The 21,952-nt window shown below is 37.4% G+C and overlaps 1 protein-coding gene across 1 annotated transcript in view; it reads left to right on the forward strand.

Moving 5' to 3' along the window:
• Positions 1 to 21,952, forward strand: part of LOC306883783 (AF4/FMR2 family member 2-like) — a 237,431-nt gene that overhangs the window by 119,763 nt on the left and 95,716 nt on the right. The window contains 1 exon segment of the mRNA XM_079439265.1: positions 18,622 to 18,666. Coding sequence (XP_079295391.1) covers positions 18,622 to 18,666 — 45 coding nt within the window.

Below are 21,952 nucleotides of genomic sequence, written 5' to 3' on the forward strand. Positions count from 1 at the left end.
GCTATCATTATCATCTCAGTGCGTGTAATACTCTGATAGCATGTAATCTGCTAACCTATGGCAGCTCGGGCGCCCGTTCCAGCGTTATGGTGATGGGTCCCAAGGGTCACGGTGGAGAGCCCGGTCCCTGAGGCCGGCTGAGGTGCACACACGCCTTCCCCAGGTCTCTGAGCTGATGTTTAGCCTCGTGGCTAGTGTCAGGCTAAGCACTGGTGGCAGGGGATTGTGCGACGCTCAGTGGGAGGATGCCAAACTGTCAACACACGTTAACATCCTGACTGCCGCCGCACCGGCAGCTTCCCAGCGCACGAGATCCAGTCAGGCCTGCTGAAGTGAGCATCGGAAGCAGAGACTCACACACACACACAAACACACACTCAAAACGCCACAGTGAGTTCACACAAAGACCACAAAACAGCCCAAAGCAACATATCTGCAAGGTTATAGATGTTCTCTGAAAGCTTTCTTGAGCAAAGAAAAAAAAAGCAATCTGATGCCAGTGTTCTTGGTTTTCTTGGATCAGAAATAGCTTTCATCTGAATAGCAAGAATGTTTTATTTTTTATTTAATTGATTTTTTTTTATTAGACGGCACTCTTATTGTTCATGACCAAAGTTTATTTAATGTGTCTTAGTAGAGTTTTCTAAGACTAGCATCACTAAGTTTTAAGCATTAAACTTTGGCATGTAACTTGTGTGCTAAAGATGTGAATAAAACCTCAAATCCTGTGTTTTTGATAAAGTTATGGCTTTCTAATCCAGGGGTTTTCAAACTGGGCTTCAAGGACCACCAAAGTGCCTCAAGGGGGTTTAAATTAAATTTAGAAAGAAACAACAAAAGACTTTTATTTTCCTTTCTTTTTTTTTTCTTTTTTTTGACTGTCAAAGTTAACATTAAAATGTGTTAAAACTTATAATATCAAATATGTTAAAGACAATATTTTAAACACATTTACTGTTTCATTCTACTTTCTAATGAGCAAAAACAAGAGATTAATCACAGTTATTATATTCGTTGGCCAGTCACGTTTAGCAGTAGGAAATGATGCCAAATCTGCATTTAGTTTTGTTAAAAAATAAATAAATAAAATAAAAAAATCTAAAAGTTTATACATAACTTTTTTTTAGTGGGTAGAAAAAGATACACTGTCAACTTGAAACACATGTTTTCCTGGTAATATGTCAGTAATTTGCTTCATTTTAGAATGACACTATAAGATCCAATTATTTGATTTTAGAAAAGTGTCTGTAAAGTTTGCATGTGCGTTGATTCAGGAAGTGTGCTACCAGGATGGTGTGTCCATTATAACATAAGCCAGTAATCCATTATAACATAAGCCAGTAATCAATCCATGATCTTTATTTTCAGGCTGCGGCATTGGAACCAACTATGGAGTTGTATGATTTTAAGTCAGGAACACATCAACTCTACAGAAAATCTCTCTCCATGAGAGTAGGAAAATGGAAGACTGCTGGTACAAACACACATCAAACAAAGGCAGCCAAACATTCATTCAGTGCACCTGAGGAGACTTAGCTCCACGCATGGATAACTATGTCATTTGACCTCATTTGAATTATCAACAGTGTCCCTACACTTAGCATACAGCTCAATAAATTTAATTAGAATACTTAAACAATATAGGCTACTACTAATCAAATGAATTCATTATCAACAAAATTAAGTTTTGTTGTTCACAAGTTGCAGCTGAATTGTTATTTATTTATTTATTTATTTTAATTTAATGTAATTCTCAAAAGTGGCATAATTACATTTACACTGCAATTACAATTTATTTCAAAATAGATGTTAATGTCATTTAAAAAAATGTATTTATGTCATTTAATTTTATGTATTTATTTGTATTATTATATTTAGAAATATATAATTTATAATATAGTAGTAGTAGTAGTATTCATTTTTATTTTATTTTATTTATTTATTTTAGCAGGTCATTGAATCACCAACTTATACGATTCATTCAAAAGGTGGATTCTGTTATTAACAAAACAGAACAATGATGCTCTGAGATGTGCTGTGGCTTTGTTTGTAACTATTTTCATTGGCAAAGCAGGTCAAAAACAATATTGTGTTTAAAATGTAGCCCATAATATCACATTTTTGTTTTCTAAACGGTTGTGAACACCCCTAAAAAGGACCTCGTATTGTCCCTGTTTGCATCACATAACCAGCTCTATATGTATAGACATAGTATGAGATAGAAAACTTGCTTGGTTGCTCACCTGGTATGCAGAGCAATACTGTTGCACCCTTGCAATACTGTATGCTAAAAAATAAATAAATCAATAAATCAAAAGTTAAACAACTACTCACAGCACTGTATGCTTCTAGCAGTGAGTTTTGTGCAAGCAAGCACTACTTCTTTTAGAAAATCTAAAAATCAAGTTCTCTTGTATCTGACAAGAGATTGTGACATGTTTGAGGAACTGTCCTTCTGTCACTCATATTCAGCAGAAGCGGTATGACGTGGTTTGCCGCTCTCTTGGCAGTTGCTCAACGGAAGACAAACTTGTGAAATGAGAGTGACATCCTTCCTGTTAGAGTTAAGAATTGGGTGAGAAGCGTGTTTACTTTGAATCGGTGGTGACTTACCAATCTGCCTTGACTGAAATTGCAAACGAGGTGTGGAAAACAGGTTGGATGTGTGAAAACCAGCCCTCGGAATATGCGATATTGAAAACAGACACGTGTCTTCCAGCCAGGCACTGACGAGTGGGTGGGAATGTTGACAAAGAAATAAAAAAAATTTTAATTAAAAAATAGCCAATTAGAAAGTATTTTAGTCTAATAAACTGCCTGATAATGGAACTGCTGTGAAAAGCATATTTGGCAAAGGCCATGAGAAATTGAAGCAAAGCTGGATAATTGGTGGAACAAGCACATTACGGAGCCAGTCAGAACAAGGATAGTCTCTGCATTTCTCTTTTAATTTTATTGAAGTAAAAAGGAATTTTAAAAGAAAAGAAAAAAAAAAGCACTTAAAGAAATGTAATACCAGGAACATGTATTGAAGTTGACAGGACTGAATGCAGCAGGAAGCAGAGGCTTGCCTTTCAAGACAAGCTGATTTTTTGCCACATTGCATGCTTCATTCATTGACATGATTCTCAAAGGATTTCCTCATGGAGATGTGATTTTTCTTTGCAAGGCATCTGTTGCCTCGCAAGCGCTCTTTGGATTTAAAGATGACTAAATGTTGTTTAGGGGTGCTTTTCCATGATTTTGAATTCGGTTTGACCTATTCCATGTAAGTTTATCTCACATTTGAATGTAGATGGACCTTCTCAAGGCTTCGAGAAAGTCCACAAATTGGCTTATACACTAACTGAATATTTGTTATTATCTTAGTGTTAACTAATTAAATTATTTTAATTAAATGTTATATTTCGTAAGTGTTGGTACAAGTGCTTAATTACATTTATTTATTTATTTATTTATTTGTTTGTTTGTTTGTTTGTTTGTTCATTTAAACTTTGTGATTGTCCATCTAACTAAAGAACGTCTTAGGTTATGTATGAAACCCCAGTCCCTCGAGGGAACGAGACGCTGCCTCCGAAAACGCTAGGGGAACTCCTTCAGCGTAACCGGCTCTGAATACAAGTGGAATCTGTCCAATGGATGGACGAGACGTCACGGGCAAGGTGACGTAATGACCAGTTGGTACAAAAGCACCTCAGCACGTCAGCCTCTGGAATGAAGCAAACGCTGACAGGGATGCCGGAAGTGTGGCATCGAGACTAAGCGTCTCGTTCCCTCGAGGAACTGGGGTTACATACATAACCTAAGACGTTCCTTTTCAGAAACTCAAGCTGCGTCCGAAGACGCTAGGGGAACGAGATATCCATGCTGCCAGACTTCCCAGTCCCTGCCCAGTGTGTATCCCTGCTGAGCACATCTAGGGCGAGAGCACGGAAGAGCCTGGATTGACCCGCATGTCCAGTCAATTGAACCTGACAAAGGTCAGGGGTGTAGACCATCCCGCAGCGTTGCAGATATCCTGTATTGGGAGGAAGGCCTTGGAGGCCGCCACACTCCTAGTGTAATGAGGCTTGACTCCCATCGGCAAGTGGAGGTCAGAGAACTCGTAGGCAATGTTGATGGCATCCACAATCCACCGACTGAGGGTCTGCTTGGAAGAGGTCTGCTAGACCTCTCTTAGGGGAACCATAGCAAATCCGCAGTTGGTCCGCCCTTCTCCACAGCGCAGCTCTGTGGACGTGCTCACACCGGAAAACATACAGTTAAGCATTTGCTGGCCAGGCTCCCAAAAGGGAGGAAGACTGAAGGCCAGCAGTACGACAGGCTGTGGTGTGACAGAAAGAACTTTGGGGACGTACCCTGCACGAGGGTACAAAAGGCTTTGGCCATGCCGGGCGCAAAGTCCAAGTGAGTAGGGGCCACTGACAGGGCCTGAAGATCCCCAACTCTCTTCAGAGAAGAAATCGCTAGAAGAAACACAGTCTTCAGGGTGAGATGGCGATCAGAGATGGGACCACACAAGGATCTGGTGTGCCGGCCTGTACAGTGGGCGTGACCGCAGACCTCCTTGGTGGTTGATATAAGAGACCACCGCTGTGTTGTCGGTGCGCACCAACACATGGTGATCTCTTAGGTCTGGGAGAAATTGTGTCAGAGCCTGAAACACGACCAGAATCTCCAGCCGGTTGATGTGCCAAGCGAGATGATGACCCCTCCACAGACCGCGGGCAGGGTGGCCACTCATGACCGCTCCCCAACTGCTGAGAGACGCGTCCGTCGCTAACATTACGCGGCGACACGCCCTGAGACAAGAACCAAGGTTGTCTCCACATGTCTAAGGCACGTAGGCACCACCGCGTTACCTTGATCATGCGAAGCGGGTTTCCCCTCGGGGAGAACCCCTTGGTCTTGAGCCACCACTGTAGGGGTCTCATGTACAGCAGGCCAAGAGGTATCACGTTGGACACAGCTGCCATCAGACCCAGCAGTCTCTGAAACTGCTTGACAGTGAGTGACTGGCCTTCTTTCACTCTCCTGACTTCCGTGAGTATCGACTCGATCCGAGCAGGGGACATACAGTATGTGCCTGAATTGTGGTCGAATCCCACACCACACCAAGATAGTTGTTGTCTGTGATGGAGAAAGCACACTCTTCTTGGCGTTCAGCCTTAACCCCAACACTTTCATGTGATCGAGAACAACATCTCGATATTGAGCCGCCACCCGCTCTGATTGAGCGAGAATCAACCAATCGTCGATGCAACTGAGTATGCGGATGCCTCGTAACCGCAACAGTACTAACGCGGCGTCCACAAACTTCGTAAAAGTGCGGGATGAGAGTGCTAGGCCGAAGGGAAGAACCCGATACTGGTAGGCTATGCCCCCGAAAGCAAACCTCAGGAACTTCCTGTGAGTAAGAAGGATGGAGACATGGAAGTATGCGTATTTTAGATCAATCGCGACAAACCAGTCCTCGGACCTGATTTGAGACACGACCTGTTTGAGTGTAAGCATCTTGAACTTCAGTCTGCTGACTGAACGGTTCAATTGACGCAAATCTAAAATGGGACGCAAACCTCCATCCTTCTTTGGAACTATGAAGTACCGGCTGTAGAACCCGGACTCTCTTTCGTGAGGAGGAACCACCTCGATGGCCTCCTTCCTTAAGAGAGTATCTACTTCTCGTTCCATTACCAGAGCCTGCTCGGGGTCCACCAGAGTGGAATCCACCCCATTGAATCGAGGCGGAAGAGAACCGAACTGGATTCTGTAGCCCAGGGGTTCTCAAAGTCTACATTCAAAGGTCCAAATCTGAATTTTCATCAGTGTCAAAGGTCCGGAACAATTGGTTATTACAAAACGTGTTTTTAATAAACATACATAACATATAACAAATAAACACTCATTTAAAAAAAAAAGGTTCCCTTTGCATTCAAAATACTTTAATAACAAGTGCAAAAGTGGCAAAACAATTCATTTAAGTGTCAGCAGTAGAAGTCGACCTATATTTTTTTTTCTCTGGCCAATGCCGATATTTAGAAATCAGGGCAGCCTATGGCCGATATATGATGCTGATTTTTTGGGTCGATTTTCTCTTTTTTTCCCTTTATATCAAAAGAGAGTTTGCGTAAATGGTTATTGCAGGGCACAATATAGTAATAGTAGTATTAGTAGCCTAATTCATAGTAATAATACATGGCTCAAAACTTAAGCACCTTCTCAAAACAGTTCTGAAGCATGCTTTTTTGTTTATGTTTGCTGACAGACACCAGTGTTTCCCGCAGACTAGCAAATGCAAGTTGATTCTCTGCCAGCAGGAGGCTCTGTTGGAGCGTGATATATAGCTGTTTCCCCGGTAACGACTGTAATCAAATAAGCACTACTTTATCAGCCATTACAGGAAAGACCAAATGAAAATTGACATCAAAGCTTTTCTGAAGAAAACGGACGGTTCTTTTAAAAGATACATTCAACACCGCGCAGCATTTTATTTTTGAAACGCGCAGTGCTCAGTTTATTCAACGAACTTGCCTATAAGCCTTTTGGAAAATCTATTTGTAGCGGTCAGTTTTGATATTGTGACAAGCCGCCACAAATAAATGTATACACTGGGCACTGCTATAAGACAAATTGCCCTAATATAAGTGATAGCAAAACAAAACTAAAAAATTAAAATATTAGCGGTGAAATGTCGCCCGATTATGTCAAACGTCATACGCTCACTGGATGTCATTAAGACAACAAATGTCATAGGAAAAGTTTCAATATCTCGCCTGCAATTTCGGACCTTCTCCAAAAGACATAAAAAAATAAGAATAAATAAACAAATGATTTACAAGTTTAACGTGCGTTTATCAAAGTAGGAAATATAATTAGTGTTCTTGAAATATGAAATAGAAGCGGGTCCGGATTGAATTCCCTCCGGGTCCGGATCTGGACCGGAGTCCGGACTTTGAGAAGCACTGCTGTAGCCTCTCTCTATAGTGCGCAGGAGTCAAGTCAAGTCAAGTCAATATTATTTGTATAGCGATTTTAAGAATGCAAATTGTATCAAAGCAGCTTTACATCGGCTTGATATAAAGCTGGGTGGCTTTATATCAGCTTTACAGTATTTAGTCGGGGAAATAGTTTGTCGAAATAGTGTCATTCTCCTCTGGCCAAACAAAATCAGCAGATATAGGCTAAAGCAGAATCAGATTGTGGAAAGGACTCATCTGGTTCCTGTGCTCTTGTCCCGATGGCCGTCTTGGAGACAGGGTCTTCACTGGGGATCAGTCTCTGGGGCTCATCTAGGTGTCCTGGCTGTAGAGGTCATCTCTAGGTGCTGATCCACCATCTGATCTGGATACAGTCTGGATCTGGGTGGCTACGGTGACCTCAGAATAAGAAAGAAAGAGACTAATATTAGCGTAGATGCCATTCTTCTAACAATGTAACAAGTACATCGGGTGTTTTGGAAAGTGTTCCCAGTTCCGGTTGACCTAATTAATGCAGCCTAACAATCCTTTAACGGATTTGAATTATAGAAATGTGATAGTGTATTATGTCATGTGTAATCCAGGTTAAAGAGATGGGTCTTTAATCTAGATTTAAACTGATAGAGTGTGTCTGCTTCCCAAACAGTGTTAGGTAGATTGTTCCACAAACACATAAAGCACCATAAAGTTTTCATGCACTATATTTCAAGTGTTCTGAAGCCATTACATAGTTTAATGTGAGGTATAAATTAATATTTAAGTCAAGTTCACGTAAACACTTCTCTCCGCTCCATTCAGCGTTCAAACTGCGTGCTGCGTTCAGTTACTACAGTCAAGACGATAAAACTCTCTCCACTGTTCCTATTATAACGTTACTTGATCTGTAAATAAAGTTCAATGGTTTTGCATAAAAGGATTTTATCTAGCTAGAGTTAAATGCTGTTTCTAAATCGTGTAACCTTCAACCGGGTGTCTGTTAGATCTCAACACTGTTGTAAAGAGCCCTATGAATGGTTCTTCACGAGCACAGTAACTGAAGTTTAAAACGGTTAAAAGAAAAGGCTCAATAAACTGTCGCTCAGATTTAATACACTAAGCATTAATATCTCTTTCCTTTGTGCTTTGAACTTCTCTATGCGGACTCCGGGGCCCTGTGCCTGCGCTGTATTGGAGCCTTTCATATTATAATATTTTTGCGCAATGAAAGATTATTAATAGCCTTTCTTGTTCGTCTCATCTGTCATATGGTGATGCCTCATTACTTTGTAGTACATTTAAAAGAAATGTATTTTAATATTACAGTATATATATATTTATATATAAATATATTGTTTTCCATGAATATATTTTACAACAATACAAAGAGCAATATATAATTTTTTCCAGATTTAGTTATACATTTATTCACTTGAATTTCTTTGTTCCCCAATATATTTTTTTCACAAATTTTTGATTTTATAAAATTATTGTGCACTCATGATTTTTCTAGAGTAACTTCTGCTACTGAATTATAATTTATAAAAGTATTTTTGCCATAGATTATAATTACATATTCATTCATTTGTTGTTTTCTTTGCAGTAACGTTGTCTCTATTTAGTAGATTGTGTGTAAACCACAAAAGACTGATGAGCAGGTCAACACACATTGAGGTATAGAAATTCTACACTGATTTAAAAAAAAAACTGCGCTGGTATAGGATCGGTATCGGCAGATACTCAGAATTTTTTTAATCGGATCGGATCGGTATCGGTTCTGAAAAAGTGATATAAAGTGTCCATGTGATTGTAGACATTTTTTTTTTTTAATCAGTCAATCTATCAATCAATCAATCAAACAAACAAAAAACAAACAAAAAAAACATATATGCTTGTTATATATAATCATGTTTGTTATATATAATGTATAATATATAATCACCCCCCCCCCCCCCAGTGTAGTGTAACTATTTATTTATTTATTAATTTTAAAGTCTGTCAAACTACTGTACTTACTAATAATATTTTCTTTCCTAATGAATTATTTTAATGAGGCTTTTTCTTAATTATTATTTCAGGGCAGCTGTTCAGGGCAGACTGACATTTACAAACAAACAAACAAACAAACAAAAAACTTCTAAAGATATGATAATGTCGACATGAGTCGACATGACCAAAATATACATCTCAAAGTATTCAGCAGTGTCAGCCCTGCATCTGCGAGGCGAATATCGAAGAATTTCGATCTAAGGGATAAATGTGTATGTTCAATCATTCAAACGTTGCACTTATTGAATATCACCCCTTGTAGCTTGCTTTTTAATACAGTGCATATAGCAGCACTGAATAGCAGATGTTAAGGTGTCTACAAAAGGGAGACGCTGTCGAGAGACGTGTTGAATATTGAATGGGTTTCTCGAGGCTGTGTCTTCTAGCAGTAGGGGCCCTTGAAGAAACTTGAAAGAGATTGCATTACATTATCCAAGTGTAGAACTGGTTTTGTCAACACATCTAGAGGCTACCCCTCGTGGCCTAGCCTGTGTGAAGGTGCCTCCTTAACAACTGCATTTGGTCTGGTCACACTAAATCATGTATGATAGGATAGGTTGGAGTGAAGGCGAGAAGCCAGAGAGCGTGAACTGGCTTTCTTTCTCTCTCTCGCTGTCTGTCTTCTCAGCTCAAAGACTCCATTACACATGACAGATCAAAGACTCTCTGACAGGCTTCCAGAGACACACATCTCCATTTGCGTGGCAAACAAACCCGCCTCACAATTTTACCCCTTCGTGTTTTATGTATTTGAATTTTTTTTTGCTTGATGCTCCCTTTCAGTAATTTTATTTTGCTACGTTCACACAGCAGCCGAATACGGTTGTCTGTCCTGTTTTATAGAGCTAAATGTGGTTGTGTTCACCAACAGTTTAGTTATGAACAAGAGTCACAACCAAATTCTCTGACGTCACTTAAAAAAAAAAAAATCTGTTAATCGAGATTTAATGGATGAACTCAACTAGACTCAAAAACAGTTTTGTTTTGTTTTGTCTTGTGTTTTGTTTGTTTTGTCTTGTGTTCTGTGTTTGTGTGTGTTGTCTTGTTTGTTTGTTTTGTGCTTTTATTTTGTTATGTCATGCTTTCCTGTGTTGTGTTTTGTATTGTTTGTTTTGTGTTCTGTTTTTGTTATGTGTTTTTGTTTTGTCTTGTTTTGTGCTGTCTTGTGTTTTGTGTTCTGTGTGCTGTCTTGTGTTGTTTTGTTGTGTCTTGTTTTGTTTTTGTTTTGTCATCTTGTGCTGTCTTGTGTTTTTGCTTTGTCTTGTGTTTTGTTTTGTCTTGTCTTGTCTTGTGTTTGTGTGTTGTCTTGTTTGTTTGTTTTTTTGTTCTGTCTTGTGCTGTCTTGTGTTGTGTTTTTTTGTGTATTTTGTATTGTTTGTTTTGTTTTTGTTTTGTCTTGTGTTTTCTTTTTTTGAGTGTGTTATTGTTTTGTTTTTTGTTTGGTTTTGCATTTAATGTTATGGAAATTGGATTGCTTTTTTTTGTATGGATGGAAATTAAATTTAATTAAATTATTCTACTTCTGATTCCAATGAATGATTCGGGCTCCTTAATGTGTGTGTGTGTGTGTGTGTGTGTGTACCTGATATTCCTTACATTATGCGGACCAAATATCCCCACGAGCTTAGTAATACCAGTACATTTTGACCTTGTGGCAACATTTTTTTGGTCCCCATGAGGAAAACAGCTTATAAATCATATAAAATTTGCATGTGTTTGTTTATTTATTTATTTATTTTTACTTGTTTGAACTGGTACATTGACTGTGTGATGGTAGCCTTTGAGACAGAGGGTGCTTTCAGAGCAAGGTTTGGTTCTCATGATTGTTGTGGATTTAATATTCCATTCTGCATGTCTCGGGAGCTCTTTTCCTGGCTGCCCTATGGTCTTTTGGATTTGCATATTGGACACCGGCCATTGCTTTTTCTTTTGGCACATCTCCATTTGGCCTCATCCAATCTGCGCTATCCTGCATAGACATGTGCACCCAAATTGACTTGTTTCTCAGAGATTTTGTCTGTCGCTTCTTCTTGTATGACACAATAAGGAAAGATCTTAACTTCTCTCATCTCATCTGCCCACTAGTCTATATCGAGATATGAGTATTTTCACGGGGATGCACGTGCCACCACCCTCAGCTCTGTGTGCCTTTTCCATGTCATCCATCAACTGCCTTTCCTTGTTTATTCCTCAATCCACTGTCAGGTGTTTAGATGGACTTGGCCTGTCTTTCAGCCTCTCTCATTTCACTTTTCAAATCGGCCTATTTACTCCCAGAGCTGCACTCTTCCACATTTTAAACGCTATTTGAGCTCAGCAGAGTGCTTCAGAGCAGTTCCCCACGTCAATACCAGGCTTTTCCCCCCCCTCCCCCCTTTAAGAAAAAGACTAATACATCTTATCTGTTGCTGATGCACAGACACTCTCTGAACAGCTATTTCAGAGAAAAAACGCGCTCCTGACCCTGTAATTGTCACCACATTATTCCCGCGGATCCTCCGATAATTCAAAGGAATAGGTCTGCTCTCTCGCTGAAAAGATTCCGCAGTCGTGCAGAACGACGTGACTGACACCTCCTCCGTTCTCCACAGCCGAGCCGAAAAAAGAATTTTGCAGAAATTAGTGACACTTCCAGTGATCTCTGTATCTGCCAATTAAAAAGTTCTTTTTTTTCCTGTAGGAAGACAGAAAGACATCATGCTAAATTTGTCCTGGAAAAAAAGACACACTGGAGTGATTCACTGTGATTAAAGCTGGCAACGCCGACTAAATCACTCGTTTTTTTTTCACACTTTTCTTTGTTCGGTATGCGTGAGAGTCTCTTTAAAAACATGGGTTTGAAAGAGAAGTAGCTGCATCCAGTTTTCACATTTGAATTTATTCAGACAAAGCATCTTGTACATTCATACGCACATATGCATCCTTCTCAGTCTTGAGTTGGAAAACTTTACAAGTGAACCAAATTTAGTAATTAAAAATGTCAGCTGCTGCACATTAAAAATCATGATAAATATGAAAATTATGATACAAATATGCAGTGTCCATTATAGTGAACAATTGAGATTTATAGATTTATCTCGAAAAGATCAAACAAAAATGCATGCATTTCTTTATTTCATTACATTATGAATATTGCTCATTTCATAGCAGTAGCATTTTATAAAGCTGTATGTAATAATTAAAAAGCATACCTTATTCATATTATATTAATATTAATATTAATGCACATAATTATTTTATTGCACCAAGATTATAATAATATAATATATTCAAATAATATAATATACACAGAAAAAATGTTGCTGCAATTAATTAAAATAATTAAAAATTTGTTGAGATATTAAAATTAAACTAACGTTGTCTAAACTTAAAATTTTAAGTCAAGCACAAACACTTACTTGTTTAAGTTGAAACAGCTCATTACTTATTCCAGTGTTTAATTTTAAATTGTGATTCAACATTAAGTTGCTAACTAATAGCAGCAGTTATGATTTACAGTGTAATATAATATAATATAATACAGATATTGTGTATATTATATATTGTTATTATATTACAATATTTTATATTGTACAATTTTCTTGATGTAAAACTCCAAAATATGTTTATGCAAACACCAACAGGCAATTTTTTTTTTTTTCAAATTACTCAGACATTTATTTTGGTAGCACTGCTTTTTGGCTTTGCAATATTTGACTTTCCAATAATCTTAGCCCAAGAAGCCTTTTTGATCCGTGATGGGATATTGCCAGTCGCACGGAAATCATTTGAAAACCCATTCAATCGCATTGTATCCGCAAGTACTGAGAGGTTCCCTGCTGAAACGTGGAAATAAGATTGCAGCTGGACGGACCCTTTTTCCCATCATTTCCCTGAATACGGCGGGGGGATATGAGGTGTATGGGTGACTCTCTGCATTACTCTTTGGTCCTCTAAATATACACATTACATGATTATGAAAGCTATTTGCCCTCCCCAAAGGCTTTTGCAAACACTTTTAATGTCCAGCCTCTTGCTCACGCACATCAAATTTTACTGTAACTTTTGCAAGCTTTCCAAATTTCGAATTTCGATAAGAGAGAGTGTAACGTTCAGCCGTACTTGAATAAAAATTAGACTTTCTCTGGCTTTAGCAGTGGGAACGAGTCCTCCTTCATATCACTGACATTTTCTGTCAGGCCAGAGGCAATAAGAGTGAGCTTTGCATTCAGAGCGCAGCGCAAAGCACCTTTTAGTGTCACGACTGGAATGGAAATGGGGTTCACCACAGGTAACAGAGAAATGAACTCCCGTGTCAGAGGAATGGGCTCTCTACGCCACACTCTTAATATCAGAGCAGAGCAGGACAATGGCAGAGCAACATCTGATTAGAGCGGCTGAGCTCCAACATTCCGTTTCTATGGGAACAGGATATTATGTGCCGGCCCTGTGCAAACAGGAAGTTTATGTCTGAGAGCTGTGTTTACAATGGCCTGAGCGACTCTGCTGGTCAGGGCAGCATCTTTAAGGATGTTGTTTTTTTTTTTTGTTTGTTTGTTTTTTAAGGTTGAAAGATAGAGAAGGTAGAGATAGAATCCGCTTTTTGGAGTTTATAGAAGTCTTGTGATGATACCAAAGTTTTAATAGCCAGTACCAATGCCAGTAAAATTCCACAGTTCTCACTAGCATAGCAAAAAAAAAAAAAAAAAAATATTTTTTTTTATTTTTTAACCTTCATAAAGTATTCAAAATCTGTTTATGAATGGATGCTTTATAAAACAGTCATTACTTAATATTTTTCATCCAAAGCTACATTGTATCTGATCATCAAGTTCTCATTAATGGGTGGATGAAATTCATTAATTTTCAATGTTTCCATGTTATTACCATGTTTTTACTGCAGTTACCCCCTTTTGATTTATCCAAAATTTGAAAATTAAAAAAAAAAAAATATTATGCAATTTATGAGCATTTTTGTTTTTATGTGTTTTTTTATGAAAGTTATAAGAACATATAATTGTTTTAACTCATTTGGAATTTATATAATTTAATAAAATTATTCTGAATTTATAACCCATGATTGCTCAAAAACAGTCCAAATTTATGAAACCTACATATTTAATTCTAGCAAAACAACATAAATATTACTGTAAAAACTTGTCAAATAAAATAAATATTTAGTTTTTTGTTTTTGTACTTATTTGTTTGTTTGTTTGTTTTGTGGGGGGGGGTTTGCATAAACTTTCACTTTTAGTAAAAAAAAAAAAAAAAACAGTGCAATATTTTGTCAATAGGTGTACAAATTCCTGTTTATCAACAAAACAGGTATATGTGCGATATGGGGATAACAGCTAAATATATTTTGCAAAAGTTTTTGTAACTCCTAATAGTACTCCATAAATAACCAGGTCCAAAATGGCCCAAACATTTTTTTTTTTAGTGGTTATATCTTTTTAATGGTTATACAGTATATATATATATATATATATATATATATATATATATATATATATATGAACTTCAAACACAAGCACATTTTCCTACTACTCAGTATTTCCGGTACTAGAGGACCGTTTATAACTATCATTACGTTTTTAAAATTTAAATATCCACTTGGTACTGAAATAACTTTTTACTTTTGACAGCACTAGTTTATTGTGTAATAAACCCATATATTTATGATGCTAAAGCGTCACTATTTTTACTACTTCTATTGATAGCTAGTTAATAATCTTTTATAGAATTGGTACTTACAGTTTAGCCCAGGAAGCCCCTCTGAACATGATTGTGATATTTCTGGGTTAGCTTTACATCTCATTCACACAGGCACATTGTGGCTCGGCGCTCATGTGGACTGAGTTTCTCCTCAGATCGGCTGACCTTTACAGCGTGAGTGCACCTTATGCAATGCCTGCAGTCGCTCATGTCACCATCCCGACAGACAGCCAGAGGGAAATAACGTCACCCTCAGTGTCCTGAAATTCACTGTCAAACTCCTGAAATATATTCTATGCAGGACATGAACGTAATAACTTCTAAAATAAAATTATATATATAATTGTATTATTATTATTAATATCATTATTTGTGCAACCCAGAGGTTATAAATCATAAATTTTATGATAAAACACACATTTGAAAATAATTGATATTTGTGATGTTGCTTAGTTGAATATCAGGAAGAAAAATCACAAATATACAGTGAATATTTGATATAAATCAGTTTTCTGTCACTGTCACTGAAGCAACAGTTTACAGAGATTCTTGATGATAAAGTTAGTTAAAGTTATTAAACTGTCAACATACTTATAGCTAGCTGCCCTAATAATAACACATGAGTTTAATGTCACAGACATCTGAATGAAACTCGTATAGCTCTTGTATCTGCATATACAGCAGGGACAGCACTCATGCAATGCTGTGGCCAAGCATTTGTGTGTGTGTTCATGATATTTCTGGCCAGTGTGAGAGAATGTAAAGTAGATGTTATTAATGTGATTAATGTCTGGACATGAGTAAACCTCTGCGTTCAAAAGAGATTTGGAAGTGCTTAGAGCTTCATGTGTCCAATCTGTATTCATATGTCTTCATGTCAAAAAAAAAAAAAAAAAATCTTCAAAGATGAACTAGTTAATTCTAGAAAAAAATCTAACATCTATGATTTACTGTGCAATGAATTTGCAATTACAATCACTCTATTGGTCTCTTATGTTGTGCCAATTGCAGTGTATTAGTCAACAGGGGCCTTGCTAGCCCTTAATTAGTATTCTCAGCTTCTGTCTGTTAAGTGTCGGAGAATCATTGTGGTTGCATGCTTACTCACTGACATTTCCATGCCTTATGATGCTCAGATGCAAGCTGGTGATTATCCAATTCCCAGCCTGCGTTTGAGAAGCGTTGGTGTGAGAACCGTGAGCCTCCATTATCCAAGAGCATCCTCTTCTGAGACACTCCATTATGATGACATCTCGCAACTAATCAATCTTCAGAGGTGTGCTGTGGGACCTTTGTTTGAGAATTTCAGCTCTGTCAGGAAGCATTTCGCTCTGTTGCAAAACCTAGTGAGCTGCTGCCTTCTAAGATACCTCGTTTAGGGCAAACACCTTGCCTGTCCCAGACTGAACCCGATCACTCCCATTGTGCCAGTTCATTGAGCCCACATTTATGATGCACAAATAAGATATTTTAGTCGCTATGTTTCCTCTTGTCTATTTAAAGGGGACCTATTATGCTCCTTTTTACAAAATGGAAAATAAGTTTCAGATATCCCCCGAGTGTATATGTGAAGTTTTAGCTCAAAATACCTGACAGATATTTTTTTATAGCTTGTTAAAATTGCCACTTTTAGGGTTTGAGCCCAAATGCGCTGTATTTGAGTATGTTGCTTTAATGCAAATGAGCTAGTGCTCCCGGAGAAGAGGGTGGAGCTTCAAGAGCTCCAGCTCCACATTTGCAGTGCTAGCCTTTGCAAATAAACATTCCACTATTAGTACAAGCCTGTTATCTTTACAGAAAACTTACTCTGCTTAAAAGTCAGTCATCTGATTGTACTGTGCATAATACATTTGCATTTATGAATTACACAGACAGGGAGCACAGCGCGATAAAAAATAACAACATAGCTGGTCTCATGGTGCATGGCATGCTATAACAAACTTTAGAAGTCCCACTTGTGATTATGAGCCCAACAAACTCAAGCGATCGACTCACATTGCATTCATATGCAACTTTTAACCACCACATTCCTATTCACGATCATTCATGGGCAGGATCAGTGAAAACAGACAGAGACAATGGTAGCTTTTGCATCATTAGCCTTACAGAGTGCCAAGAAGCTCTTTAGGAAAGGCAATTTGGAAAACAAACACGTGATACTTACTTTGTCTGGAGCTGACGTTCGCACACGAAGCGTTGGTATTGATCCCTACACGTATTGGGGACTTTACAGATTTTTTCCAGGACATTGCCTTAGACAGTTTAACTTAACAGTATCCTCAGCGGCTCAGATAGAGGGAGTCTATGGAGACTCCTGTGTTCATTAGTGCATCCCAAAACAAAACACTTGAAATGCCTCTTTGGCGCCGACATTGTATATCTCCAGCAGCTACAGCAAGGGCTGTGTCTATGCTTATAGGGCAGCGTCACAAATGGGCGGGACTTTTTCCCCTCCGCCGAAACTGCTCGTTCTGAGACGGTTTATGATTTTTTTAGATTCTAAAAAAATGAGTTGGTGGATTTTTACAATTATAAGCTGGATGTTTTCACACACTGCGGCCACACAACTGTTCAAACACCGTATAAAAGTGATTTTTGCATAATAGGTAACCTTTAAAATAGAACTAATAGATAGTTTATTTATTTATTTATGTATGCATGTATGTATGTATATGTATTTATTTATGCATTAGGCATTCAGTCTTCAGATACCTAATTTCAATATAAATTATAAACTTTGACATTTTTGTATTATTATTGGCTGTAATATCAAAGCCAGCTTGTTATTTTTCTGGTCATCTAATCATATGTATATGCACATATGCAATATATGTAACTTTATCAAATAATTTTGATTTACACAATCATTAAAATTATTACTCTGTCATTTTTGCAACAATGTATTCCAGTTGGATTTTATACTGGAAAGTGTTTCTTGTAATAAAATTGTTCCAAATTGCAATTTATTTTATTTTATTTTGTAATAAAAAAAATAATAATTATGTTTTTATTAAATATATTGTTTAAATGCAAATATATATTAAATATATGTAAAAAAGAGAAATCCAAGGCACTCTTCTTCAAAAATATTTAAAAGCCTTTATTATACTGACTATTTCATGATAGAAAATTTAAAAGACCCGAAGAAGGTGTTTTGCGTCACTACGCGTGGGTTGCTTCCTCTCATGTCTTTTACATTTTCTATTATGAAATAGTCAGTATAATAAAAGCTTTTTAAATATTTTTGAAGAAGAGTGCCTTGGATTTCTCTTTTTTACATCCATTTGAGAGCACCTTCAAATATCTCATTGAACTCCCTGAGCACCCTGGACTTTTGTTGTCTTTCCAATATATTAAATACATTCTTTTTATTTTATTTTATTTTATTTTATTTTATTTTATTTTATTTTATTTTATTTTATTTTATTTTATTTTATTTTATTTTATTTTATTTTATTTTATTAATATTTAATTAAAATAATTTTAAATAAATACATTTAAATTTAATTTAAATGAAATATATTATTTTATTTTATTTTATTTTTAATATACAGTAGTTAAGTCAGCAATGCCAAGCTGTGTCAGTTGTGTGTCGAGTTACCTAAGCACATGTAAATAACGCAATTTGTGTGACATATGGTCTTGCTGTTCCAATCAGTTACTTATGAGCTTCCATTTTATTTACAACACTGCCTTTGCTAGAAGTCAGTATATGTAGACAGCAAGGCAGCGCGCTAGGCTTTTCTGAACATTGTAGGTGACCTTTAATTATATGTTCCCACAAAAGTGAATAATTTACAACCTTGTTTTTTTGGTTTTTGGTCTTTTGTTACAGCTGTTCTTCTTTATCCCTCTCTCTCTCTCTTGCTTTCACACGTTCATTGTAACCTTTTTAATGAGAGATTTCTTATCCATTTCTCCACAGGTCAGCCTGCCCAATGACTCCAATTGTGTGGAGGAAATTCTGCGGGTGAGTTGGATTGACTCTCTTTCTCTCCAGCACGCTAATTACTCCTGGTCACCTGCTCAGCGCTGTTTTACACACAATAGCACTTCACTGTCATGAGAATAAGGGTTCGATTTTAAAGAGAAGGCCCATTACATTAGGACTGATGGGCCTATTGTTCCATAATGTACCTTTAAGAATTTGTTCATACTGACTAAGAGCAGTGAAGAGAAACCCGTCATGTTTCACGTTATTTTAAATGAAACCCTCACAATGTTTATTGTCTTAATAGCGTTCAACAGAATGTTTACGTTCTTACGTTTTTATAATCAGCCTAGAATGTCTTTATGATGTATACATTTGTCATTCATGCTAGTTCTTCATACTCGAGTGCATATTTTATACATTAAGAGATGACATGTGCAATGATGCATTCTGAAAATATCCTTCATATACATTCTAAAATTCTTATGTAATCTTATACATTTTTTATAAATAACTGTACCCAGTTATTTAAATAATACAAATACATGATTCTTTTTCATACTCATGACTTTAAAGAGTATAAGACATTATAAAACATGTTATCGCATAACATTTCTATCTATCTACAGTGGGGAAAAAACATTATTTGATCCCCTGCTGATTTTGTACGTTTGACCACTGACAAAGAAATGATCAGTCTATAATTTTAATGGTAGGTTTATTTGAACAGCGAGAGACAGAATAACAACAAAAAAATCCAGAAGAACGCATTTCAAAAAAGATTGATTTGCATTTTAACGAATCAAATAAGTATTCGACCCCTTCACAAAACATGACTTAGTAGTTGGTGGCAAAACCCTTGTTGGCAATCACAGAGGTCAGACGTTTCTTGTAGTTGGCCACCAGGTTTGCACACATCTCAGGAGGGATTTTGTCCCACTCCTCTTTACAGATCCTCTCCAAGTCATTAAGGTTTCGAGGCTGATGTTTGGCAACTCGAACCTTCAGCTCCCTCCACAGATTTTCTATGGATTAAGGTCTGGAGACTGGCTAGGCCACTCCAGGACCTTAATGTGCTTCTTCTTGAGCCACTCCTTTGTTGCCTTGGCCGTGTGTTTTGGGTCATTGTCATGCTGGAACACCCATCCATGACCCATTTTCAATGCCCTGACTGGCTTCAATGCCCTGGCCCTGACGGTACATGGCCCCTTCCATCGTCCCTTTGATGCGGTGCAGTTGTCCTGTCCCCTTAGCAGAAAAACACCCCCAAAGCATAATGTTTCCACCTCCATGTTTGATGGTGGGAATGGTGTTCTTGGGGTCATAGGCAGCATTCCTCCTCCTCCAAACACGGCGAGTTGAATTGATGCCAAAGAGCTGGATTTTGGTCTCATCTGACCACAAAACTTTCACCCAGTTCTCCTCTAAATCATTCAGATGTTCATTGGCAAACTTCAGATGGGCCTGTACATGTGCTTTCTTGAGCAGGGGGACCTTGCGGGCGCTGCAGGATTTCAGTCCTTCACGGAGTAGTGTGTTACCAATTGTTTTCTTGGTGACTATGGTCCCAGCTGCCTTGAGATCATTGACAAGATCCTCCCGTGTAGTTCTGGGCTGATTCTTCACCGTTCTCATGATCATTGAAACTCCACGAGGTGAGATCTTGCATGGAGCCCCAGTCTGAGGGAGATTGACACTTATTTTGTCTGAACTGTTGTCACCTTCTCACCAAGCTGCTTGGCGATGGTCTTGTAGCCCATTCCAGCCTTGTGTAGGTCTACAATCTTGTCCCTGACATCCTTGAACATCTCTTTGTTCTTGGCCATGGTGGAGAGTTTGGAATCTGATTGATTGATTGGTGTCTTTTATACAGGTAACAAGCTGAGATGCACTCCCTTTAAGAGGGTGCTCCTAATCTCAGCTGTATATAAAAGACACCTGGGAGCCAGAAATCTTGCTGATTGATAGGGGATCAAATACTTATTTGACTCATTAAAATACAAATCAATTTATAACTTTTTTAGAAATGTGTTTTTTTTTTGGATTTTCTTGTTGTTATTCTGTCTCTCACTGTTCAAATAAACCTACCATTAAAATTGTAGACTGATCATTTCTTTGTCAGTGGGCAAACGTACAAATTCAGTAGGGAATCAATTTTTTTCCCCCTATTGTATCTATCTATCTATCTATCTATCTATCTATCTATCTATCTATCTATCTATCTATCTATCTATCTATCTATCTATCTATCTATCTATCTATCTATCTATCTATCTATCTATCTATCTATCTATCTATCTATCTATCTATCTATCAGTATGTCTGTCTGTCTATCTCTATAAGCTCATAATCAGATCAAATTTAGGAAGACAATACCATAAATGCAAAACAAACACAAATCAAACAATGCAATTTGGTGTTGATCTTTGTGTTTTAATGTTGTAATGCATTATATTTTAAGGTTGCATTTGTAAAGGTGTATTGTGTATGCATTTATACATTTATGGTGCATTTTATATACACACCTAATAGCAAGTGTTACCCATTAAGCTCCTCAAAATGTCTCTTTTGTTGTGATGTGAAGACGTGCCGCCACATATATCAGTGTAAGTGAGGCGCAGTCAACTGACTCTGTTCGCACATCTTGTATTCTGTCAGTGAGGGCAGAGGCAGAACATGTTGCCAGGGCAACCCAAAGTACATCTGTCTGCTGAAGTGCATGGTGGGACTGCTCAGAGTAACTGCTGTAGTCCCTCACACTTGAGCGGTGCTGACTCACGTGTGACTCATGAATGAGGACATGATTTGCTTCAGTCTCTAAGGATTCAATCCACATTCCTCCGTATTTATGATGTGGGAAAATCCACTGAAGAATCCTAGTGAGGTCATAATATAATAATTGCTAGCTAGCAGAGGGGAATCAAAATAATATATTTCAAATTGTCTTGTTGAATGTTAGTCTTTTTTTTCTGATGAGAACGTTTGGTCACACTTATTTTAAGGTCCAATTCTCACTATTAACAAACAATTAACTATGATTTTGCCTCAATAAACTCTTAATTTGCTGTTTATTAATAGTTAGTAAGGTCGTTTTTAAATTTAGGTAATGGGTAGGATTAGGGATGTAGAATATGGTCATGCAGAATATGTGCTTTATAATAAACAGACAATATGTTAATAATTAACATGCTAATAAGCAACTAGTTAAAATTTATAATTTCCCCCTGTACTAAAGTGTTACTGAACTTTTGTAACCTAGTGAACTAAATTACAAAAAAAAAAAAATAATAAATAGTCTGACGGCATTTAATGGTTCTGATATAAA

Source organism: Barbus barbus, assembly GCF_936440315.1.
Source record: "Barbus barbus genome assembly, chromosome: 17".
Classification (NCBI taxonomy): Eukaryota; Metazoa; Chordata; class Actinopteri; order Cypriniformes; family Cyprinidae; genus Barbus; species Barbus barbus.